The sequence below is a fragment of the Exophiala viscosa genome (genome assembly GCF_022695815.1).
Source record: "Exophiala viscosa unplaced genomic scaffold EDD37scaffold_3, whole genome shotgun sequence".
NCBI classification, from domain to species: Eukaryota; Fungi; Ascomycota; class Eurotiomycetes; order Chaetothyriales; family Herpotrichiellaceae; genus Exophiala; species Exophiala viscosa.
The window spans coordinates 1,465,539-1,489,483 of NW_026944355.1; the positions used below are offsets into that span (position 1 = coordinate 1,465,539).

The following is a 23,945-nucleotide window of genomic DNA, read 5'->3' on the forward strand; positions in this document are numbered from 1 at the left end:
TGCATGGAGAAGCAATGACTTCACTATTTTGCTTAGCAACAAATATACGGAGAAACACAACAGCACGAATGTAGTGCGGTGGAGCATTAGGCTTTTGTGGCCGGAATGTCTAATCTGAAAACATCTCTTATTACACTCTTGTCTTCTACCACTACCACCTCGTCTTCCTTTTTACTACTAGTATTCATCAATACCGAATGTCTCACATCGAGTGTCGTACTGCGCTGCCACGCAATGCCTTTGATTACAGTCATTCCTTTGTTTACTCCCAATTGCTTTTGCGAAGTCTAGACACAGAATACGCTTCATACGACGCCTCGAAAACTTTCACGCGGGGTTGCACGGTTCATCTTCTGTCAAAGGCCACGTCCCGTTGCCGCTGCAGAACCCGCATTCGGTCCCCGGGAAATGATGCAAAGCTAATCTCGTTGCAGCATTGATCATATTGAGATGTCGTGCACAGCGACACAAGCTAAATCTGCTTCACGAGGTGTTCCGGTAGGTCCTCGTATGATGAATCGTATCGTCACCGTGGCAGGTCTCAGCAACGCCACGCAACGCCCAATTTCAAATGAAGAATATAAGTTCAGCTGTTCTACAACTGTTTGTCGCTTGTCCCTCGCTCTTCATCACGCTCACTCTTCAGACAAGAAATCACACTCATTTCAAAAACTCACAATGCTCAAGAAGGCTTCCGTTCTTACCTTGGCCGGCGCAAGTGCCGCGCTCGCTACCGCAACCTCTTCGGCCGCCGGTGCCAGCGTCACCATCGTCGGAGGCACATACAGCGGCCAAGCCATTACCGGATACCATGTCGGTGCAGCCCAGTCCTACCAAGTGGCACTTGCCGCAGGCGGATCCGGAGCGAGCGCCAGCGAAATCTATTTCAACGATACCAGCAACATCTATATGGACAATTCCATCTACTCGGGCCAAGCCTTGCCATGCTACGTCATCGAAGAAAGCAGCATCGCCGGCGGCACCGGTGGTCCACTGGAATGCGGCGCCAACTCGGATAGCAGCTACCCTACGACCGGAGCTATCCAGGACGACGGCACCCTGATCATCACCGGCGTGCAGAGCTGGTGGGTGTGCGACGTCAATGCTACGCAGCCATATGGAGTCATCAACGGCACCGTTGTCGGTGGTTTCAGCACCAGTGAGCCTTCAGGAAGCGGGATTGCGAACTGTGAAACTATCACGGGTTTGAAGTTGGCTGGGTACACTAGCAGTACCAGCTCTGCCAGTAGCTCTACTTCCACGGCCAGCTCTGCATCGAGCTCGGCAAGCTCAGCAAGTGCTACCAGCACTGCTTCGGTCAGCTCGGTCTCATCAGCAACGGCCTCGACCTCAGTGGGAAGCTGGAACGACTGGGGATCTAGCTCCAGCTCGGCCAGCAGTGTCAGCACCACCAGCAGCGCTAGCAGTGTCTCATCGGTAACAAGCACCGCGACTGGCTGGGGCTCGACCTCTACCTCGATGAGCGCCACCAGCTCAAAGACATCTACGACATCTGCCTGGGTGGCTTCATACACTGGTGGTGCCGTCGCAAATGGCGTCTCTGGCCTCGGATTGATGATCGCTGCGGGCGGTGTTGCGTTGATGATCTAAGAATCGCGGCAACGGCCAAGGGTGGATTTCTGGTGCATCATTATACTTCATATTCTAATGTAATCGGGAAGTTTCTCAATCTAATTTAACATCACGTTATACTCTTTGAGCACTACATCTGCGGCTTTTACTGATTCACGTGAGCACGTGATAGAGCTGATGTGAACTGACTGCTCGCATGATGATGCAACCGAGTACTCTCCTTCACCGTCATCGTCCTCCGCGGTAGTTGTAATCACGACATGCGACTCATCAACACCCATACCGGCGAATTCAGGACGTTTTGGGATTCACAACGTCCACATTATGCAATTCTGTCTCATACTTGGGGAGACGAAGAAGTCTCGTATCTGGACTACTTGTTCCTCACCAGCAACCTGCCCGTCACGTCCGTGGGAGTCATTCATGCGTTGCTCAAAACTCCCCGAGCCGACAGCGCAGGAATCAGAAAGATTCGTAATTGCTGCAAACTGGCGAAGAGCAGGGGTTATGACTGGGTCTGGATCGACACCTGTTGTATTGACCAAAGTAGCAGTGCGGAACTTTCGGAAGCCATCAATTCCATGTGGGCTTGGTATCGAGATGCGGCAGAATGCTACGTGTATCTCGTCGATGTCTCCGCAAGGTCACAAGAAGATATCGCACCTGACAACTTGCGCTCCGAGGCTACTCAGGCTACTAGAGAGCAATTTAGAAAGGCGCGATGGTTCGAACGCGGATGGACTCTTCAAGAACTACTTGCTCCTAGGAAAGAATTGTTCTGTGACAATACCTGGGAGGTCATTGCCGAAAAGTCTGATATAGGGGAGGAGTTGTCAAAGATCACTAAAATCCCCCTGGCCTTCCTCGATGGCACCGTTCCGGCTTCGGATAACAAGCTTTGCAGCATTGCGATGCGGATGAGTTGGGTTTCACACCGTCAGACAACTCGCATCGAGGATATGGCATATTGTATGCTCGGACTGTTCGATGGTAAGTGCCTGAGACGTTCTGGTGGTGGTGATCGCTGATATGCTACCCTTACACGCAGTACACATGCCCCTCATTTATGGCGAGGGCCGAAAGTAGGTTGGCCAATAGGTCCTTTCCTACAAATCTTCCCCGTCTGGCCTGCATTCATACCTCTTGCGGACGCATGTGTACTACTATTGCTTTCATACCAATAGCGGCTCGGATCCCATTTGCTAAATTTCGAGGTATTCTGTGACTCTGTCCCTCACTCTAATGCGATGGCAGGGCATTCATGCGTCTGCAACTGGAGATTCTAAAGAAGAGCGACGACGACTCAATCTATGCATGGAAAGCTCCCTTTGATAGTTCAGGCTTACTTGCAACATGGCCCACTGCTTTCGCAGACAGCGGCAATATGATTCAAATCGTCTTTCCTCAAGATCCAACTCCTTGGATCCCACCGACCATGACGAGCATCGGTCTCGAACTACGTGGGCGGTATCGCAGGGACGACCCCCACCAGGATTCTGTCGACCTACGACACGGGGTACATACCATCCACACATCAATTCCTACAGGTGATGGGGCTGCCTTGGTCATGTACTGTGGACCCAGGAGTGCGTGGCAGCGTCCGATCACTCATTACACGAAGCACCAAGAACAAGTCACGGCACTGGTGCTGAACCTACGACGTATCGGGTCTACGTGGCAGAGAGTGAATTGCAGAAGGCTGCAGTTCATCCAAGACACCATGAGAACTCCTGCTAAGATAGAAGCGTACAACATTTTCTACGTGGAACAGCAAGGGCTGTGATATAGGACTCGAAGATAGTTACTCCTTGTGGGCGACCCACCAACATCCCAGCATTTGAACCCAAACGTTTGCCGTAATTGTTGAACCTCCTGATCTCTTTTCTTCTCCTTGAAAATTCCCACGAGTCGCACCGCCTATATGTACCAGTGCCCTCAAGCACGTTCGACTTGTCTCGCTCTTCCGGCAGTGATAGGACACTGTAAGCAGTGCCCCCACGATAAGGCTAAGCTTCTCCCATTCCTCGAACATTCCACTCACCACCAGCAATAATGCAAGTATTCAGACGACTGTCCGTCGTCCGGGAAAAAAAGCAAAAACTCAGTCAACCCGTTTGTTTAGGGTTGATCGAGAAAACCCTGGGGGGTTTATTAGGGTTATACAATTGTAGGTTCCAGACGTGCCTAATGCCAGACCAAATGACCACTCTGAAGATGTTACTCCGGATCTCAGTGGCTCTATGTAAACTTCATTCACAGGTCGGTACCAGAGCCAGACACTTAGTCTCTACCTAGGTAGAAACAAGATTTATTCTGGAATTTGTCTCGGTGCCCTGTTATGAGCTTAGTGATAGAGTCATTTGCTGAGCCAGATACTAAAGATATAGTCCGGTCTTGTAAGGGCAGTCTTTCACCTTAATTGTTGACTAATTTTGGAAGGGTCGCATATATAAAGGCTGGATATTCGAGGTCGAGTGAAGTGAAGTGGACTCATCTCGTGAAGAGTGAAGTGAAGTGGTCTCGTGGAAAGTGAAGTGAAGTGGTCTCATGAAAACCTCTTTTGGCGCGATTCCTATATCGAGTTCGATCGAACTTTCCCTGCTGCAAGTCCCTTGAGAGAATTGTCCAGAGTCGGTCATCACGCAGAGTAGATTCCTAGTTGTCCGAGTGACCGTCGTCGATTTCGTTTCTTAGACACACGCTCTTCTATTCCTTGACCTCGGGCACTGCTCGATCTGTTTCGACTACGCCGCTCCCCCACTTCTCCTGCAACTTATTGAACTTGCGCACCACCTGCAACGTGGCATAGTAACTGAATGGCAGCGCCAGGAACCAAAGCGCGAAATTGATACTGGCAGTGGCAATCAGCGCGGTAGGCACAGCCTGAACGCCAAAGCCCACAGCCACACCAGCGGTCTCAATTCCCCTGAGCAGGGAGCTGTATCGAATCTGGTCACCCGGCGAGTCCGATAGATTGCCAATGCACCAGTAGATGTAGTTCTCGACCATACCGAGACTAATCCTCTCAAACAGGTACAAGCCAAACCCCCGGCCAAAGGACCTGTGGTTACCCCAGTCCAGCGTGGGCCTTGTGTGACGGTACTCGTTCTGGATATAAACCGCCCAGATCCACGTCGCGCTATTGAGTAGGGCGATCAGAACGTACGTGGTGACGGCGCGGGTCTTGCGAGATTTGTGCCAGGGCAGATCGACAAGTGTACCGGCAAGCCATGTCGCTAACGTCCCGACCACAGCGGACATGAAACTGCCCAGTGCACGAGACCGGACCGTGAAGTATGTGGCCAGATATGTTCCTGGATAAGCCTGGATCCAGCCAAAATACCAGAACAGTGGCGTCAGTAGCAAGATGGGCTTGCTGCGAATGAGCCTCCACATATGCTCGAGCTCGGTGCGCCAATGTATGTTTCGTGGCGCTTCGATACGTGTCCCGTCGTCACGTTGGACCTTTTCTGGGTTGGACAGGAGGAGACCTAGGAAAAAGCCGAGGCACTGGATTGCGATGAATGCCAGGTACGTTTGATACCCGACTTTGCCCTTGTGATTGACTTTGTGATTGATGCCCAGCGACACTGCTCCGCCAATGACGTTGCCAAAGTTGCGGAAGGTGAACCACGTGGCGAGGTAGCGGCCTCGTTTATGGTGTTCAGGGTATCCGGTTGCGATGGCTCCCTCGACACTCCAGAAGAAGCCGGCGCTGATGCCACAGGCAACCGCACCAAAATAGACGAACCAGGTGGCCCCCGTACGGTTATTGACGTACAGTCCTGCTGCGTACAGTGGGTAGCCTAAGGATCCGACAGCCAGTGTCCAGCGGAAGCCGATTGCGTTGGTCAGCCAGGGTCCGGCAAAACAGGTTACCGTCATGAACGCGTAGAGGAGTGCGTTGGCGGCGTTGACGAGGTTGGGACTTTGAGACCCGCCGACGCCTAGGCCGTTCATGGCACTCCATATTCCGGGCGCGCAGAAGGCGCATGAGCCGACGACGAGAAGCTGGAAGAGTGTGGTGCGAAAGAATTGATGGCGACCATGATTTGTGGTTGGATCCGGTTGTTCCACCAGGATTGGTGCTGCAGGCTCCTGGATGGCTTGACCAGTCACAGCCAGTATCTCCTTGCCATTGGAGGGTAGTGCCATGTCGATGGATGTAAGGGTGTATTGTTAGATGAGGAGCAGAAGGAATGGTATAGGAATGCAAATGCAGGCGACTTCATCTCCCTATATAACAAGGAGTATCAACCAGAAGATACCCAGTACACCATCCACATGTCAACGATAGAAACTCCATGCTCCGAGGTATCCCGGGGGACTGGTTCCGCAATAGCACGCAAGTCGCATCAAAACATACGCCATAGCAGCCTACTTTTGTCGCCCAGACCCTGCCACGCTCCCAAGGCAATGAAACAAGCGTATACACGTGGCATGATAGACCCGAAAAGGGCACCAAGATGAAAACTCGGAAGAACTATTGGTGATAGCATGGTGATAGCGGACATCGTAGAGTTTTGGACATCTTGGTAGTGCTCTTGGTAGCACGCGATGTATAGAATGAATCGACGGTGATACGTCGAGCGTGGTGTTTCGTGCTTTTAGTAGAGATGGCACCATGGATCGACAGATTCCATGGTATGTAAACCAGCCGGTCTTGCCGCAATAGACTTACTTCCCCGTCTCAACTTCAACATCAACCGCGGCTGTCGGTAAAGTCCGTATATCCATGCTCGATTCCCAATCCCTGCCTGTAGATTGTTCGTTTCTTTTCGCATTCTCTCTCATCTCATCGAGCAAATCAACATCAGCAGGAAAAATGGCAGCCTCCATCCAGCAGACCAGTGCGCACCCGCTGAAGTTGGACGCATCCTCCGCGTCCGTGGCATTCGAAGCATTCGACCTTCCATCAAGCAACCAGCGCATTCTTGGAGCACCACATCCCGCTGGCGCAGTGATCCCATTGGCACTTCGACCTTCAGTCTACGACAATGAGGAAGTCACATTAGATCGAGCCATCGAGACAATCAAGTCTCTCCAAGCCCAAGATGGCATCCTCACCAAAAAGCTGGCACAACACGGCACGCTCCTCTTCCGTGGTCTCCCCATCCACAATGCCGACGACTTCAGCAGATTCGCCCACGCATTCGGATACAAGCCACACGAGATCATCGGCATCGTCGTCGACCGACCGCTCCTAGCACCCAACGTGGCACCAGCTAATGAAGCACCCAAGGAAGTCCTGATTTACAACCACAACGAGTCACCGCAAGTCCCACACGCACCAGAGTACATCTTCTTCTACTGCAACAAGGCCCCCGCATCAGGCGGCGAAACGCCCATCTCGTCATCTTTAGAACTCTTCAACCGCGCGCAGCAAGAAATCCCAGAGTTCACCGCCGAGCTCGGCACCAAGGGCATCCTCAGCAAAGTCACGTACAAAGTCGACAAGCAGTACGAAGGCGGGTCGACTCTGCGCCAGGCCTTCGGCAAGGACATCAAGGATGATGACGACGAAGCCACGCGCCGGTCCAAGATCGAGGCCCAGATCGCAAGGTATGGCCGTGGTAAGCACACGACCTCGGACTGGACCGACGACAACACTTTAGTCCTCACGCACAGATTGCCCGCGATCCGCACGCAGCCTAGCACAAACTTGCCGACACTGTTCACGGGCTTGGCCGCATACTATAAAACAACACAGCACAATAAGACAGCTACAGCGAGAAACAAGGTGACGACTCAGTATTTTGGAGACGGCACGCCCATCCCGGAGAAGTACCTTGCCAAGCTGGCGGACATTACGGACGACATTCGCGTGCTGCATAAATGGCAGCAGGGTGATGTGCTGGTGTATGATAATATTATTGCTCAGCATGGGAGACAGCCGTGGCAGGGCGAGCAGAAGGACCGGGTGATTCTGGCTAGCTTGTTTGATGGACACAGTGTCCCTGGTGCGTATGGGGAGCAGGACTGGGCCCAAGTCGTTCAGGCTTTGGATGGATAGGCGCAAGACAGAGAATTTGACGTCCGCATTGCACTCTTCTGCAGTTGTGTTCTGGCTGTACTGTGTACATTTGGATTATTTGCCTTAAATCCTACTAAGCTGGGACATCAGCCGAGCCATTTGTCCTGATCTCTCCGTTGTCGGAACAGCCGTTGGCAGCGGCTGCCTTGAGCCGTTGTGCCCGCTCATTGCGACTCTCACTTTTTGGGTCCAGGTATGCTTCTCATGGGGTTAGTATTACTCAAACGTTGAGGCCTATAGACGTACGCTTTTCGCCAAACACGGTGGTCCGAATGCCCTTTCTGTTCCCCTCGTATGTCCCAGGGATGACACGATGCAAAGTGCAGCTAGACTTTGTCAGCATGGATACAGTGCTGGTGATGATAAGACTCACCGGTTGTCCCACATGGCGACACTACCTACCGCCCACTTCCAACGCACGTAGTGATCATCTGCAGAATGGATATGGTATTCTAAGAGCTCAAGCAACTTGTCTTTTACACAGTCAATTGATTGCTTGCGTTAAGAAATACCATGTCGGCTTACCTGACTCCTTCTTCAATAATTCAGCAAAGCCGGTTACGAAGCCTGGGTTCACATTCAATGCCTTGAGCCCGGTCACAGGATGTGTCCTGACGGCTGGATGATGAGTGTCGATCGGCGGCCGATTCGGTCCTACACCCCACAGATCAAGGATGGTGTCATACTGCAGTCTGGAGGTGTGCACCGCATGAAGGCTGTCGAGGAACCCTCTGAGTGCTTTGCTCAGTGCATCGTACAAGCCGTATTGTGATACCCAGGCAGTATCTCCACCGACAGCGGGATGCTCTTCCATCCGCAGGAGAGAGTATGAAGGCGGATTGACCTCGAAAGAAGTGTCGGCGTGGAAGTCGCCGGATGGCCAAGGAGTGTAAGAGAGGATCTCGCGATGGTCTTCTCGGCTGCCTTTGATGATGACGTGTCGTTGATCCTTCTGGGCAGGATGCTTGTCAAGAACACCGTAGTGTTCGAACAGTTTCACCTGTTGATCTGTCGTAAGATCTTGATCCCGGAAGAAGACGACACCGCGTTCGTTGACCAGAAGGGCGAGCTCGTCGAGTTGTTGGGGATTCAGTTGGGAGAGTTGCACATTCTCAAGAACGGTGCCAATGGACTCGGTCAGGTCGACACGCTTCGCTACTGAGAACAGTGCGTCCTTATCGGGATCAGCAAAGAAGGCCCTGTCTTTGGCCGGAGTGACCTCTTCTCGTATGGGCTCTGGGGGCGTGTGCGCCTTGATCTTTGGGTTAAATACTGGGTGGAGTGTGATAGGAAAGCCCGAGTCCGGAGAAATATGCTTGCGTGCTTCCAAGTGTGCCATTGTTAAAGCGATATCGAAGTCTAAGATTAGCTCGATTAACAACAATAACATCCACGTAGCAAGTGCAAGGCAACAACAGACGAAAGTTACAACGTCTTTTGGGCGCCTTTGAAGATTGGCAAATTGGTGGTCGCACGTGCTATGGTTGAGACGACATCTCAAGAGATAGCCCGCAGCTCATTGAAGGACACATTGTCATGGGAAGCACTCCAGAGGCCCGGAACAGCGATCAGCTGCATGGCTTGGAACTCCTGGGTGAATGAGCAGTCTGATGTATGGTGTTATCTTGGGCAATATGGCATCAAACGAGAGGCTGGCAATCTGATTGGCTGCAGGAGGGGATGGCGTCAACGGATGGGGTCATCATAATCCATCAGAAGTACGATGGATGGCGCGGAGACTCGAATGTGCAAATGTCGGTATTTGGACGATGCAGCATGTATGGCATTGCCATTTGATGGCAAAGTGATAAGAGCGCAGTACAGGGCTTTCGCTGTCATCAATGTCTCCCACGATCATTGTGGTGGACCGAGGTCGATTGTCATATCATGCGGCCGCGGCAAGCATAACATTCCAGAGTTTCTATGACTGACATTTTGCGGAATGCTTGTCCCACATTCCAGGCGACGTTGACAACCGCTTTCGACGATAACTCCACGCCTCGTGGCCTCATTGTTCGAAAAATGTCGCCCATGGCTACCGCAGGTATGTTTTCTTTGTGTTCGGAACTTCGGCTCAGAGACAAAGGTTTTGCCCAAGTGTCGGTGCAAGACCTCTTCTCCCATGATGCCACATCTGATCAAGGTTTCAACTCATTACAAGGTCGCCCGTGGGATGTCGGTTGAGAAGCAGCAAGCAACATCGTGATTGTCAAGTCCAGCGTTGTCCAAGATGGACCTAATCACAGTCATTCTCTCGTTCTTCTGTTTTCACCTTATCCAGGCTATTGATGTTGGAAATATCCCTGTTTGCGCGGTAAGTGGCTAGCATTCTGAGAGCAACTTATCAGACATTGACTTGGTCATTAGCAAAACTGCCTGTCGAACTCTACCTCGTCTCAGACATCCTGCGCCGTCATTGACATCGGCTGTCTTTGCAAAAATAACAATTATGTCGCAAGTTTGTCATGTTGCCTGTTCACCAATTGCAACTCCACGGAGCAAGCTAGTATGTTGAGAGATCCAGATTGACGCCAATAGAGACTGATAATGAGCCAGCTGCAATCCAGTTCAATCAACAAGAATGTGAAGCTGTCAGTGAGACCGCCCCAGATTTTGTGGGATGTTCGCCGGCAGGGTTATCCAGTGTCCTTGCCAGCTTGAGCTCGGAGACAGCAACAGAAGCTGCCACATCTGCCGTGACTTCAACGACAACCTCATCCATGTCGGCGCTCAACACAAGCTTCAGCACCATAACAGACAACGTGGTCACCGAAGCGGCTGTAGCGACCACAGCCAAGCCCGCAACGGCCGCCTTTTCTGGGCGGCCATTGATGACGGGCAGCTGCACAGTGCCGTACTTTGCTATGGTGACAGGGTCCAACAACATGGTGACCGAGTTCCCAGTGGTCGGCTGTTCCAATGGGAGAGGTGACTGCTGCCCGAACCAGGCAGAGATCAATGCCGAAATCACGCGGTGTCCACAGGACTATTTCACCACGTCGAGTGCCTGCTGTCCATAGTGAGTGTTCCTGCAATATGTTTGTAAGCACCAGTTGACCATCATAGTGGCTATCAGGTATACTATACCGCCATTGGAGGGCAGACGCCATGTTATTCCAGCCTGAGCACGACGTTGATACCGGGAATCACACCCACTGTGACAGGCCTGACTCTCATAACCGACCACATCTTCACAGAGCGCTACATCCTTGCTCCAAAGGCAGCACGTCCAGGAGGCTTGCCTATAGGCGGTCTTATTGGCATCGTCGTCAACGCAGTGCTGTTCATAATTCTCATCATCGTCTTCATATGGTGGAGAAAGCGGCGAGCTAGGGCGGCAGCGGCAGCGGCATCAGCGCGAGCATCAACGTTCCCGGCACAAGAGCCGGCGCTCATACAGTTTGAAGAAGAACCGGTGACCCACGAGCTGGACAGCCCAGAAATGCAGCAAAAGTCGCCAGGGGCTGTCTCGCGCTGGCCTAGCAATCCCGCATCATCGCCTCCAGCGTACGAGCCAGAGAGGTTAGTCAAGCCAATACCTAAGAAACCCAGTGTGCCACAGGAATTGCCGGGAAGCACGTGGATCAATGAACATCATCCAGCATTTTCAGGGAGTGAAGCATCGACAGAAGCCGATCCAGCATCTCCGCCACGAACACCCGTGCAGAAATCAAGCGGTGGTGGGAGGAGGTCGCCAGTCTTTTCTGAAGCGACGCCAAAGTCGGGGACGGTCAGTCCGTCGTTTGTGTCTCCTCTGGGGTCACCGAGACTTCCTCACGCTTCACCCTGACACGCGTCGAATTGATGTTAGTTTTTGTTTACCGTAGTAGCACTTTGCAGCGATCAAGGAGTCACCTGGGAAGTCAAATATGTAGGGAAAATGTAATACAGCTTGACGTCTTCGAAGTGTGCCGCTACGTGTGTAGCTTGTATGTGAGGGATGTGTAAATGACTAAGTCTCAATAATGAAAATGCATGTTATTGAAGCACTGACGAATCCGGTTGACTTGCCTCAGGAAGAAATTAGCTAATCAGTCTAAGCACGTGCTCAATCTCATAGTGGCGGGATTCGGATTCGGCCAAAGTCGGTCTGGTCGGTCAGTTTTGACTCCAGCGAACTGGGTGGAATTCAACTCAATTTCTATGTCAGTCAGTCAGTCAGTCACTCATTCGTAGTTGCCGTTGCCTGCGTCTTCGTCCCTTTACTCGTTCGCCCTTGTCACCGTCATCCATCGCCCGCAAACGCCTGCCCACCACCCATATATTCGACAACTTTTGGCGTGGCAAGGCAAGGCAAAGGTGTCTCTCCTGTCTTATTCTATCCTTTCTTTAAATATATCTGGTCACTGAGTATCTTTTCAAGACTGATACAAGTCGAACCCTTTTGTTGCGGCGCCTCGCGCTCGAATTGTCAAGATGGCCCTACAGGTCTCGCTCTCTCAACTCCCGGTGCGCAACGCTTGTCCCCGTCTTGTTCGACTATCACTGACACTAATGTCCATACAGAGCCTGTCCGTAATTGGCCCAGATGTGTGGACGGCCCTTCCTTCGCTCATGACTTCTCCGATGAACTCCATACGTCGTTATCGCCTCTCCCGGCTGCGGGCAGAAGGAGATGTTGCGGGCACGCGGGAACTACACACGACATCTAGCCAGTCGGCCAACAAGTCAAATGTGGGTGATACATCGTCGAAAGAGGAGCGAGAGGTCCCTGACACTTGCCAGCTACCGTCCAAGATCGTCATTCCCGATTTCATGAGCACCGTCGCAACGAGCAGCCTACAGTCTGGACCACTATATCCTACTTCCCGTCAATCTCTACCTTGGATGTTGCCCAGCATCCGAAGTATCATGATACCACACCAGACCCCTCTCTCCTCCCTTCGACGAGCCTTCTCCACAGGTGCGCCCAGAGCCGCAGCGAAGACATCGCCTGCCAGAGCCGTTGGCCTCGCCCCCCGCCGCACGCAGCCATCAATGACATCTCTCCTGTTTGGTCCTCCACGCAAAGGAGACTCTAGTTATTTCACATCGCGTCGGCAATTCTCCACCACCTTTCAGCCTGCAAGCCAGAACATGCTCGCGCATGCTGAAAAGACAGCCAACAACAACCCTACAAGCGCCACTGCTCAGAATGCCTTCTACTCCGCTCTGTTGCGTTCCAACATGCCCAAGATTGTCATCGAAAGATACCAGTCCGGTCGGTATGCCACAAATCCCACGGTCGACGCCACTTACCTCAAAGCTCTCCAAATGACTGGCTTTGTGCCTGCACCGGGGTCCGCACCTGGGTTTGCAGGTGCCAGCAACATGGTACAAGGTGGTGGTTTGGGTCAAGACAAGCTACAAGCTGTAGGTCAGGCGGTTGCCGGACAGAACTATGGTGGACAACTCGTCATGTCAGGCACAAAGTCGGGTACAGGCGCAAAAGAAGCACCCTTATATGTCGTGGTGGAAGAATCATGGGGCGCCACAATTCTGAAATGGGTCAAAATGTTCCTCTGGGTCGGTCTCTCCGGTTACTTTTTGCTAGTCGTCCTCACCATGGTGGTCGAGTTTACCGGAAATTTCCGTACCCGGGGCGGGCAAAACAACGAAGTTCAACCTCAGCACCAAACCGTACGTTTCAGCGACGTGCACGGTTGCGACGAAGCCAAGGAAGAATTGCAAGAACTGGTCGAATTCTTGAAGAACCCGGAAAAATTCAACAGGTTGGGTGGCAAGCTTCCCAAGGGTGTTCTTCTGGTTGGTCCACCTGGTACCGGTAAGACCATGCTTGCTCGTGCTGTGGCGGGAGAGGCTGGAGTCCCGGTATTCTACATGTCTGGTTCGGAATTCGATGAGCTTTATGTCGGCGTTGGTGCGAAACGTGTTCGAGATCTCTTCTCCCAAGCCCGGAACAAGGCGCCAGCTATCATCTTCATTGACGAGCTTGATGCTGTGGGAGGCAAACGAAACGCGCGTGATCCAGCCTATGCCAAGCAGACACTCAACCAGCTGCTGACAGAGCTGGATGGTTTCAGCCCAAGTACTGGGGTGATCCTCATTGCTGCCACCAACTATCCAGAATCTCTCGACAAAGCACTCACTCGACCTGGCCGCTTCGACCGTAATGTCAACGTACCTCTACCCGACGTCCGAGGCCGGGTTGAGATCCTCAAGCACCATATGAGGAATATGCCTATCTCCGCTGACGTGGACGCTACCAAGCTTGCACGAGCGACCAGTGGCATGTCTGGGGCTGAGCTAGAGAATCTTTGCAACCAGGCTGCAGTCCACGCTTCTCGCCTCAAGTATAAGAAGGTCAATGCGCACAATTTCGAATGGGCCAAAGATAAGATTATCATGGGAGCCGAGAACAAGTCTAGAGTGATCCGCGAGAAGGACAAGATCTGCACCGCTTATCATGAAGCCGGCCATTGCTTGGTCAACCTCTTTACACCAGGCAGCCAGGAGTTGTACAAGATGACAATCATACCTAGAGGTCGTGCTCTGGGTGTGACCCACCAGTTACCCGAGATGGATGCTGTCAGCATGGGATACGATCAATATCTCAGCCAGATTGATGTCTCCATGGGTGGCCGAGCGGCTGAAGAACTGATCTATGGTCCTAACAAGGTCACAAGCGGTATCTCGTCCGACGTTCAAGCCGCCACACAAGTTGCATATCACCTGGTGACGCAATGCGGCTTCTCGCCCAGTCTTGGTAACGTTGACTTGGCTTCTGACTACAATAATCTGTCAAGCCAGACAAAGCAGGAAATCGAGCGCGAAGTTCGAAACATTGTTGAAGCCGGGAGACAGCGAGCCGACAAGATTGTGAAAGAGAAGCGCAAGGAATTGGAGGCGCTCAAAGACGCCCTGATGGAATTTGAGACGCTCGACCGCGAGGAGATCCTCAAGATTCTACGCGGTGAGAAGTTAGAACGACTCGAAGTGCAGCTACAACAAGATGACGACAAGAACGACAGCAACAACAGCAGTGGCCGAGGCAGTTCGCCGGCAATCAAAAAGGGGAAGGAAGTCGGTCCCAAAGGGGGTGTAGGGATTAAGCTTCCTGACGTTCTGCTCCCTCCTGGTGCGACCACCGGCGCAGGCGAGAAGGAGGGTGCTGCTCGAGTCTCGGGCAGATGACATGGATGAACGAGACTGATTGTCGAGTGGACTTGAGGGTACAATTGGTCTTTGATCTCTTTTGTGCAATATTAGCGAGTACAAAGACTCTCTTCTTGAGTATGGGGTTATTTGGCTGCGGATGAACCGGGGGAAAACTTCAGCAGCATCCTGGTTGAATTGTTATTAGTGCTGATGGGTATACTATTGACATTGAATCTCTTTCATCAATTGTTCCCATCATTAGGTACCTGTACGGATATACTGATCCTCGTACTGTACTGTATACCCACAAACGCAGCCTCGCCAGGCACCCTTAAATCTGGATTGGCTGCCGAGGCCGTTGGAATTGACCACCTTTGGCGCTGCGTCATCTCTCACATCCCCCGAATTTATGTTAACGAGTCGGCGCAGCCTGTCAACAACCACCATCACTTCTGCCACGTATACCCTCCACGCTCTGTCCACGCTCTGTCAAACAACGACTACACTGCTGTGACCCAACGATCCTGATCCTCACAGAAGTCGCGATTACAATGCTTGCCGCTTCGTTTCGGTGACCTCGTCTGAACGGACGCCTCCCTACACGCGGGTAAACATCTTACTCCTCCAATTCTCCAAGATAAAGAAATACCATGCCTTCCAAGAACGTGTCCCATGTGCGCCGGTGGCTCCTCTCCTCTCCGCCCGCAGAATGGGCACTCAACCAACTCCGAGAACTGCTCATTGGTGCTCTCCGCCAGGGCCCCGTCCCGAAACATGTGGCTTTTGTCATGGATGGAAACAGACGGTATGCCAAAACGCACCGCATAGAAACCGTGGAAGGACACAACTTGGGCTTTGAAGCCCTTGCAAGAGTATATCCCCTCAACCCTTTGAGCCTCACCGCTCTAACGAGAGCCTCCCACAGATTCTGGAAGTATGCTACAAATCCGGGGTGACGCATGTTACCATCTATGCCTTCAGCATCGAGAACTTTAAGCGCACCAAATACGAGGTCGATGCACTCATGGACATGGCCAAAATCAAGCTCAAACAGCTCGTCCAGCACGGCGACCTCCTCGACCGATACGGTGCGCGCATCCGCATCCTTGGCCAGCGCGAGCTGATCAAGCCCGACGTCCTGGAAGCGGTCGACAAGGCCGTGGCCATGACAGCTCATAATACAAAATGCGTACTCAATGTATGCTTTCCCTATACGAGCCGCGAGGAAATTACTTCAGCTATCCGCGAGACGGTCCAGGACTTTTCCCGACCGGTCCCTGACGCCAACAAGGAACGACCAAGCCCATTCCGACAAGACAGAATCACAGACACAATTCGCTCGCAGCAGCAACAAGAGCAACAGCACTATAACAAATCTTCCACATATCTACAGACGCCCAGACAAGGCCTCCAGTCTCCCTCCTCCAGCACGACATCCTTGTCCTCCTCCTTTTCCGACCACAACCACGACCACGACCTATCCTCAGTATCAACGTCCACAACCCTCCAACACGACGACATCACTTCCTCGGGACTGACCACGCCCGACAAACAGAAACAACCGCCACCGCAATACCCTTCTCCCGAACTCATCACCCCCGACACACTAACCTCACACATGTACACCGCCTCCGACCCACCGATCGACCTCCTCGTCCGCACCAGCGGCGTAAGTCGTCTCTCCGACTTCATGCTCTGGCAGTGCCATGAGGACACGCAGATCGTCTTTCTCGATGTACTGTGGCCGGACTTTGACCTGTGGAGTTTCCTGCCCGTCCTGTGGGAGTGGCAGTGGCGCGTCCGGAAAATGGGCGATGCAGCCCAAAATGAAGAAAACATGGATGAGCGACCGAAGAGCACAAAAAGCAAAAACAAAGTCGGCAACAGAGGAAGCAAGTCTTCGTCCGTACCTGAGTCGTTGTCGGTCAGTCCGGTCAAAGTGCATGCTTCATGATATAGAGCTGTTGCATCGATAGAAACTGTATACTGCTCGGCTTTGAGCAATAAGCGGCGTCCTTACTGTGCCGGAGTAAGAGTACTGCAATTACCCCTACTGGATACCAAATTTTGTTTACCAAAGTTTTCATAGACACTACTTTGGCGGACGTTCTACCCTAGATGCTCGTCTCATGCGTTGTGACAACCGAAGCCCCTGAATGCTAATGCTTCAAACCTTCCATGCCTGGTGACGTGCCACACTGATCCTCCGAGAACGTAGCCAAACGTCAAAAACAAATCCTAGATGCTCAAATCGGAGACTCGTGAGTATATTACTGGCGGTCACAACCCCCTGGTCTCAAAAAGAAGATCTCCAAAAAAAAAGGCAGGTCAAGGTCCAATGAAGAACCGAGAAGCCTCAATAACGTCCGGATCACCATTTGCAAAATCCCAGCCCACAATCCTGCTGTCCTGCGAGCAACAGACTATCCGCCGCGCATCGAATTGTAGTTTAAACACTCGTGACACTGAGGACTGCTGCTCCCCCTGTTGACCCTGGTTCGACGCCGCGGCCTGCTGATGCTGCGCTTGTTGATGTTGTTGCTGCTGCTGAGCCGCGGCTACTTGCGGATGGAGAGCCACATTAACCTGCGCTTGTCCTTGTACTTGTGGCAGGCCATGCGAACTCGAACTCGAGCCAGCAGTCGCTGAAGCTGCACTCAGCGGCTGCCCTAGGTTCACATGTATGGTCTGGCTCTGGTTCTGGCCGCCGGTCTGGTTCCGAGAAGAAGAGCGTTGCAGCGCGGCTTGATTCAACGCTTGCTGTACAGACTGAGATACGAGAGCCTGAGTATGCGCCGCGGCGGCTGAAGCGATGCTCTGGGGTGTACCGCTAATCGTCGAACTCGAGGAGAAGCTAGATTGTTGACTGGCGCCGTTTCTGGGACCGGTGATAGGAGGATTCAACACCCGCCCGATGCCCATGACATTCGTAAGGCCGGCACCCAGACTCGCGAAGGAGGTTCCGACGGCTTGTTGGACGATTTGCGATGCAGACATCGCCGCCGGATGTGCAGCGCCAGCGGGACCGAGATTGGCTGGCGCGGAGTGGACTTGAGGGACAGCTGGATTTGGGATACTGGTAGGTTGTGATGCTGGCAAGGACTGAGGGTCCATATCCGCAGTTTGAGCCTGAGAACGCTGTCGTGCAGTGGCGGTCTCCTGACCGTGCGCCTCCTGGCGCAATTGTTTTCCAATCACCCAATGACCTTCTGCGTTCTTTCTCCATATAATGATTGTTTGATCGTAACTGCCCGACACAATCCGGCCCCATTTGCTGCCGCCTCCCCCAGGGGGCAATTTCGCACCCAGAGCAAGTCGAGAGCTCCCATGATCACCATTCCTGATCTCTCGCCTATATTGTCTGTCTTCGACAATTTTACCGTTCGTCAGACGCTCGAGATATTTTCTTTCGGCTTCTCTGGCTCGAAGATTGTCATCCTCATCGCAGCCTGGCAGATCACCAAATCCTGCTTGAATGGTCCTCACCAAGTTGTTATGGCCCTTGAGTTCTGCAACCTCTGCTCCTGTATATGGATCGTATATTCGTACGGTATTGTCGCTGCTTCCACTGACAACTCGCTTGCTGTCAAATTGAACGCAAGCAATGCCTTTCTGATGCCCTTGCAATGTGCGGAGGAGTTTGCCATTTCTGGCATTCCATACCTTGATGAGCCTGTCACCTGATGCGGAGACGATGAGATCACCACTGATTTGGATGGCGTTGACTGCAGCATTATGTCCTTCTAGCGTCAATAGAAGCATGTAGGGCTTCAGGGCTCGGATGGTACCATTGGGGAGCCTCGCTTCAAGTAGAGATGGATCCATGTCTGTTGTATTGACAATGTAAGAGGGCACCTTTGCTGAGCTGTGCTTACTGACTTTTGGATAGTCCGGGTCTGTCGCAGTCAAGTGGCGGCGGTTCCATATTCGGATGCGGCGATCCTTAGAACAAGTCACAAGATACCGTTTGTCGAATTTGAGGTTGAGCACAGATTCCTCATGTGCCGAAGGGATTTCGTGCAACTTTTGACCCGTTGAGAATTTCCAGATCAGCACACTCGCGTCGCTGCTACCAGATATTATGATATCTTCATCCTCCGTAGGGTCGAACTGGAGACATAGGACAGACTGTGAATGACCGACCAAAGGCTTTCCACGTAACCGTCGAGTTTCCAGGTCCCATACACGCAGTGTCTTGTCGCGACTTCCGCTCACCAACCACTTGCCAAAGAATTGGATTGTGTATACACATTCGGTGTGTGCCTCGTTCGGGTGGTCGGGGTGAGGTAGTTGAAAAGTAGAGTACAAACCCTTTGTCCAGTTGTGCTCTAATTTCTGACGCTGCATGTAAAGATGCAGCCAATTCAATCGCTCTCGCCCGTCAGAACCAGTGATGGCGAGCTGTGATCTGGGACCATGGGTATGATTATCAACCGCCTTGCCTTTTCCCCTGTCACTTTCATATTCGATCTCTTGAGGACTTGAATAGTAGTCCATCTCATCGCCCGACTCCTGACTCGACCTCTTGTTTGGCCGTGGTGGAGAGTTCTGTACATCATTGGGCGCATCGTGCATTTCCATGTCTTCGGGTTCCGATTTTATATCCGTGTCTGCTTCAATCACACCATGCTGTTCTCGCCACTGAGATACATCGGCTGACAACTTTCGACCTTTCGACTCAAGCCATTCCATTGTTACACGCTTCTTCGTAGGCTGGCTATGAAACTGCCCTCGAGATTTCTTGAACTCGTTGCGAATGAGAGAATTGTGTGCATGCTCGAAAGCTCTGACTTCCCTTCTATCATAAGCCCAACCCTGACTCTCGTAGAGGTCCAGCCACAGCATGGGGTCCACGATTCGTGCGCGCCAGGTTTGAGAGGCAAGCGATGCTATCAGTAGAGTATTGGCATCGAGATACGAAAACATCTGTGACGTGATCTCCGCAGGGAGTTTTTCTATCGGGTCCATGTGCAGTAAGGGTGTCAGCCGATCGACGACGGCTGCAATATTGGAGGTCCGTAGTGTTCGTAGGACTTCGTATGCAATCTCGGCCCTGGCATCTTCGTTCTGAGCCATAACCCATTCTTGAAATCGTGCAGCTGTGGCGTCAAACATATTTCTGCCATTTTCATCCTGACTCGAAGTGTCTTCCGAGAATCCTTCATCCAAACGGAAAGGTGCATGCGTAGAGCCGGACGCATATGGGGAGGGTAACGAGGTAAAGGTAGACTGCTTGGAAGGATCCATGACTACGAGGTTGACAAGGTTCTTGCGGAATCAGACGTGGCGGGCGACGAGAGATCAGAGGATGACTTGAAGAGTGCGGCTGCAATGAGATCTCGTGGTCAAAAAGATCATCAGCTCGTGGTAGTCGTCATGTATACAATCCAAGCAAAAGATTGGTCATGAGGAAGGCGTGCTCGTGCGTTCTAGAAGATGAAACATGCATCCAGAGAAATAAGAAGAGAAGGCAGACAACACCTTAGTGAAACAACACGCCGAAGGACAACATGAAGATACAACAGAGAGAGGTGGTGCCGGGCTATAGCGAATAAGGCTACTATGATGTCGATGTCGGCGAGGTTTGTGGTGGCTGCGAATTGAGTTGCCTTTGCCTTGTTTTGATGGCCCGGCACCAAACTCCACCTCCTCAAAACACTCCCCAAACTCGCCCACCATACGAGTAAGGTCCCAGCGTCCTCCTCAGCTTCGGCCTCGTTGCACCACAACCCGAGATCCGAGATGGTAAGAAGATCGTCGTCGCTCGTTAGTCACCAATTCCGTGTCAGTGGTTTCATGATACTGGAAAAATGATACTCATGTAAATATGCCTTGTCTTTTCCGATATCTACCCTGGTCTGTATGCCTCGTCAAACCTCGTTAATCATCCCGTCATCAAAGAATGCGCAATTGCATTACTTCTATCTTTTTTTCTTGAGCTCCTCGTCATCGGTAGCTGGGCCATCCGATGCCATATCCCAGCTGCTTTCCGTCCCTGTGTCGGCTCCTTCACTTTCCCGTTTGCGTCCTCTTTCACGCATTGCCCCGCGGATCCTCTTACTGACCTCGTCGAAGCTCTCCTTATTGTTCACGGCGCTGAGAGGTTTCATGTTGCCCCAAGTGAGCGCCCCACCCACCGAACTGCTCCTGCTACGGCTTTTCGGGGTGGTAGGCCGAGATGCAAAGAATCCGAATCCACCAATGTTACCAAATGACTCGTTGGATGGCAACAATGAGCTGAAAGTTCTTGAGCCTGGCGATTCAGGTGCTGCTTCGAACGCGCCAGATGTTGGCGTGGTAGGCTCAGCAGTGTCGACCATCGCAGGTTCTTCCGGCATTTGCTTATATCTTGATTGATAAGCACCTTCTCTGAATGGATCGGCAACAATTCTCTCTGCATCAAAGTCGGGGAACACCTCCGGTCCCAGAGTATTGATGAGGTCTGTCACTTTGATGGACAACTTCTCCCGGGTTTTTCGAAGCCTTGCAATCCGAGTTGACGATTGTGGATTGAGAGCAATGAGAAGTGGTCGAAGTGATTTGACAACGTCCATGCCGATTTCACCAATTCGCAGTGCCGCAAACGTAATACTGATACACAAAATGAGGAAGCAAATGGCAAAGAGCCACGTAGGCACGAAGTCAGGGACATATGTGCGAGCGACCATCCACCACGGAACCCTGTCTGTGTAGTATCCCCCACGTCGGTTGTAGACCAGCCACATTGTCACAATAACGGTGTAGTAGATGTAGAGTGCAGGTGCAAAGGCCATGGCGACAAGCAGCTTCCACGTGGTAATGACATCTCGACCTTGCAATTTCACCGTCGAGGCTGCAAGTGCTTCGCGCGACTTTTTGACAGAGATCACTTTGGTGGTGACAAAGACGGGCCAGAACATGGCTAGACCGGGAAGTGTGCCAATGCCTAACACCAGCAGTTCTCCAAGACGGTATATCAAAGTGCCGAAGATCAGCCACCAAGGTCGTTTCGCAGGGTTGCCCCATTCCAATTGATGGTCGCGAAGACCTAGTGCACGGAGCTGACGGTTGTAATCCAGGACGTCCTTTTTGAGAGCGACCACTCGTGGATCATCCTTGTACCGGGTGTAGCCTTTGACGAAACGTCGGTTGAGTTCGACCACCAAGGGTAAGGGCAATTTCTTCCCCCATGGGTTGTACAACCTTCTGGCCGCTTGCACTAGCATCAGGGTTTCGTAGTCCGGGCAGCTTTGTGTCACGGACAAAAGACCCTGATATACCGTTTCGAGGAGTGAGCCGACAGCGTTTCTGCGGTCGCCGGCTTTGTATGCTTCAACTTGATCAGGGTGGACCTCGATGGGGTGACCGAACTCGATCACCGCCCTCGACCGAAATTTGTGAGCGTGGAAGTAATTCATGCCGATGGGAATGATCTTGACACCGCACCCAGGATGATTGGCTTCGGCTCCGAGGGCCATAATGGCAACACCCGCTTTCAAAGGAAGGAGGTCTGGTCTATCGTGACTACCGCCTTCTGGGAAGATTCCAATACATCCGCCTGCATCCAGTTCTTCAAATACGGCGTTGTAGACCTTGGTTTGGTCGACAAATGGTGCCACTTTGAAGGAAGTGCCACGAGATCCATCTCCGTCGTCTTCTGTAGCCTCGCCCTTTGTCAGAAACTCCAAGGCTTCCGGCGTCTTGAAAGGTTTCTTGAGTCTGATTTCTGTGGAGGATATGATCTCGGCAATCTCGGTGCTGGGTGCTTGCCCGTTGACCTTGGGCAGGACTACGAGACCACCGACTTCAAATGAGCCATTCTTGAAGTCCGTTCCAACGCCACGGATCAGGGTCGGATCATGTTCTGGATCTGGAAGATAGACTTTGCCCTCGGCAGGCTTCACCTTGTCAAGAGCTCGTCCTACCGGTATTGCCCCAATCCCTTTTGAAAGAGTTCCAATGAACTTGCGCGAGGTTGACTTCTCAGCTATTAAATATGATATCCTCCTTTTGGCCTCGGACTTGAGTAGTCTCATGAGAATCAAAGAGTCTACGAACTGCTAGATGTCAGCATCATACATGACCAACCATAGACTCTCCATACCTGATTGGCATGTGGTGCTGCAACGAGGATGACGGGACCCGTTCGAGGGATTTTCCAAGCTCCACGGGGATGCACTTCGCGGAAGAACAAGTCAATCAAGACTGACATAGTCCAAAGGACCAGGTCGTAAAGCCATGGCTTCTGCAGTTGGTTTCCTCTCCTCTTGCTTTTCCGAGGAGCCTTGCGCGGCTTGGCTGTCTCGCCATTGACAGGCTCTGGCATGTTCGCGGAACGCGGCCAGACAAGTGGGAAGGAGGCACGACAGATCAGGGTCGAGAGTGGTGTCAATGGAGGGGAGGGGGCTGTTAGGTGGTAGGAAGCATGTGAGTTGGCCTTTTCAATGTTCGGAGTTCGGGTCAGGAATCCACGTGTTGGGCTCGTAGGGATGAACTTCGACGTGTAGAGGCTCGATCAGTTGCATGGAAATTGTCGATGATGAGCAAGAGACGAAGACTGCACCGTCAACGGTGATATCATAGGATGGTGAGGAAAGAAGAGATGTGACTGGAGTCTTCCTGCGTTGGGTGATAATGTTGAGTTGTAGAATCTACTCGATGCATGCGTGGGGTGTTTTTCTTTCCGCGTTGCATGCTATGAAGTCACTTTTTCCCTGATCTGGGGACAATCATTGCAAGGGTTGACCCAGGCAGCCGCCGCCCTCTCCAACTCTTTCTCCCCAGCCGTCACCACGGGGGCGGGCAGCACCCAAACAGACATGCAATAGGCGGCACATCTCCTCTTAAGCCCTGGAACTTAACCAGATCAGCTTGTAGCCAATCACCAAACAATGCCTCAATTTCACAGTACCGTACCATCATATGCAAATGCATATCCTCAACGATGTCATGTCGGAGGTTGCGGTATATAAAGAGGTGAAAAACCGTTCATCCATCGGAATGTACACCCATGTCGAGCCTTTTACGAACTCGGATTGACCAGTAGATATGTCATTTGCAACATACATAACGAGTGCATTCCGAAGAGCCTACACTTTCTCACAAAAGCGACAATCGGTTTTCACTCCCATATTTCTTCCTGGCCAAGGTATCCTAGCTTCTAACAAGCAGGCATTCCACTTTACTTACAAGATGTAAAGTTCCCTAAATTGCTGGACTTTTCTGGATGAGTCAGAAGCAA

General features: G+C 52.1%; 9 protein-coding genes across 9 annotated transcripts; 5 read left to right on the forward strand and 4 right to left on the reverse strand.

The window, feature by feature from the left end:
- Positions 1-160: 160 nt before the first annotated feature.
- On the forward strand, positions 161-1,724 carry EDD37DRAFT_626393 (uncharacterized protein). The gene has a single exon (XM_062816300.1). It carries the CDS (start codon positions 451-453, stop codon positions 1,609-1,611), a length of 1,161 nt encoding a protein of 386 aa, XP_062672000.1. The 5' UTR covers positions 161-450; the 3' UTR covers positions 1,612-1,724.
- Positions 1,665-3,450, forward strand: EDD37DRAFT_626394 (heterokaryon incompatibility protein-domain-containing protein). The gene is made up of 3 exons (XM_062816301.1): positions 1,665-2,583; positions 2,642-2,675; positions 2,848-3,450. The coding sequence occupies exons 1-3, from the start codon at positions 1,854-1,856 to the stop codon at positions 3,374-3,376; spliced, it is 1,293 nt and encodes a 430-aa protein (XP_062672001.1). The 5' UTR covers positions 1,665-1,853; the 3' UTR covers positions 3,377-3,450.
- A 458-nt stretch (positions 3,451-3,908) lies between these two features.
- Positions 3,909-6,218, reverse strand: EDD37DRAFT_626397 (major facilitator superfamily domain-containing protein). The gene has a single exon (XM_062816302.1). The coding sequence runs from the start codon at positions 5,746-5,748 to the stop codon at positions 4,300-4,302; it is 1,449 nt and encodes a 482-aa protein (XP_062672002.1). The 5' UTR covers positions 5,749-6,218; the 3' UTR covers positions 3,909-4,299.
- Positions 6,219-6,418: 200 nt separating this feature from the next.
- EDD37DRAFT_561479 (uncharacterized protein) lies at positions 6,419-7,606 on the forward strand (the record flags this gene model as incomplete). The annotated part of the gene is made up of 1 exon (XM_062813883.1): positions 6,419-7,606. The coding sequence occupies one exon, from the start codon at positions 6,419-6,421 to the stop codon at positions 7,604-7,606; it is 1,188 nt and encodes a 395-aa protein (XP_062672003.1).
- A 94-nt stretch (positions 7,607-7,700) lies between these two features.
- Positions 7,701-8,966, reverse strand: EDD37DRAFT_648562 (alpha-ketoglutarate-dependent sulfonate dioxygenase; the record flags this gene model as incomplete). Its single annotated transcript, XM_062818029.1, has 4 exons — positions 7,701-7,825; positions 7,874-7,953; positions 8,001-8,100; positions 8,153-8,966. 4 exons carry the CDS (start codon positions 8,964-8,966, stop codon positions 7,701-7,703), a joined length of 1,119 nt encoding a protein of 372 aa, XP_062672004.1.
- Positions 8,967-9,857: 891 nt separating this feature from the next.
- On the forward strand, positions 9,858-14,761 carry EDD37DRAFT_648563 (uncharacterized protein; the record flags this gene model as incomplete). The annotated part of the gene is made up of 5 exons (XM_062818030.1): positions 9,858-9,941; positions 9,995-10,133; positions 10,184-10,646; positions 10,694-11,357; positions 12,134-14,761. 5 exons carry the CDS (start codon positions 9,858-9,860, stop codon positions 14,759-14,761), a joined length of 3,978 nt encoding a protein of 1,325 aa, XP_062672005.1.
- A 513-nt stretch (positions 14,762-15,274) lies between these two features.
- On the forward strand, positions 15,275-16,866 carry EDD37DRAFT_331007 (prenyltransferase). The gene is made up of 2 exons (XM_062811574.1): positions 15,275-15,597; positions 15,651-16,866. Exons 1-2 carry the CDS (start codon positions 15,376-15,378, stop codon positions 16,677-16,679), a joined length of 1,251 nt encoding a protein of 416 aa, XP_062672006.1. The 5' UTR covers positions 15,275-15,375; the 3' UTR covers positions 16,680-16,866.
- Positions 16,867-20,408, reverse strand: EDD37DRAFT_331008 (F-box and WD-40 domain-containing protein 1/11). Its single transcript, XM_062811575.1, has one exon. The coding sequence runs from the start codon at positions 19,970-19,972 to the stop codon at positions 17,054-17,056; it is 2,919 nt and encodes a 972-aa protein (XP_062672007.1). The 5' UTR covers positions 19,973-20,408; the 3' UTR covers positions 16,867-17,053.
- A 238-nt stretch (positions 20,409-20,646) lies between these two features.
- Positions 20,647-23,030, reverse strand: EDD37DRAFT_648566 (glycerol-3-phosphate acyltransferase Sct1; the record flags this gene model as incomplete). The annotated part of the gene is made up of 2 exons (XM_062818031.1): positions 20,647-22,761; positions 22,809-23,030. 2 exons carry the CDS (start codon positions 23,028-23,030, stop codon positions 20,647-20,649), a joined length of 2,337 nt encoding a protein of 778 aa, XP_062672008.1.
- Positions 23,031-23,945: the final 915 nt, after the last annotated feature.

What these genes read in the sequence shown, in the direction of transcription:
- EDD37DRAFT_626393 (XM_062816300.1), top strand. Translation starts at nt 451, where the DNA reads ATGTCGTGCACAGCGACACAAGCTAAATCTGCTTCACGAGGTGTTCCG.
- EDD37DRAFT_331007 (XM_062811574.1), top strand. Translation starts at nt 15,376, where the DNA reads ATGCCTTCCAAGAACGTGTCCCATGTGCGCCGGTGGCTCCTCTCCTCT. An exon ending in GCTTTGAAGCCCTTGCAAGA is followed by an intron (nt 15,598 to 15,650) that starts GTATATCCCCTC and finishes AGCCTCCCACAG; the next exon opens with ATTCTGGAAGTATGCTACAA.
- EDD37DRAFT_331008 (XM_062811575.1), bottom strand. Translation starts at nt 19,972, where the DNA reads ATGGATCCTTCCAAGCAGTCTACCTTTACCTCGTTACCCTCCCCATAT.
- EDD37DRAFT_626397 (XM_062816302.1), bottom strand. Translation starts at nt 5,748, where the DNA reads ATGGCACTACCCTCCAATGGCAAGGAGATACTGGCTGTGACTGGTCAA.
- EDD37DRAFT_626394 (XM_062816301.1), top strand. Translation starts at nt 1,854, where the DNA reads ATGCGACTCATCAACACCCATACCGGCGAATTCAGGACGTTTTGGGAT. An exon ending in TATGCTCGGACTGTTCGATG is followed by an intron (nt 2,584 to 2,641) that starts GTAAGTGCCTGA and finishes CCTTACACGCAG; the next exon opens with TACACATGCCCCTCATTTAT. An exon ending in ATTTATGGCGAGGGCCGAAA is followed by an intron (nt 2,676 to 2,847) that starts GTAGGTTGGCCA and finishes ATGCGATGGCAG; the next exon opens with GGCATTCATGCGTCTGCAAC.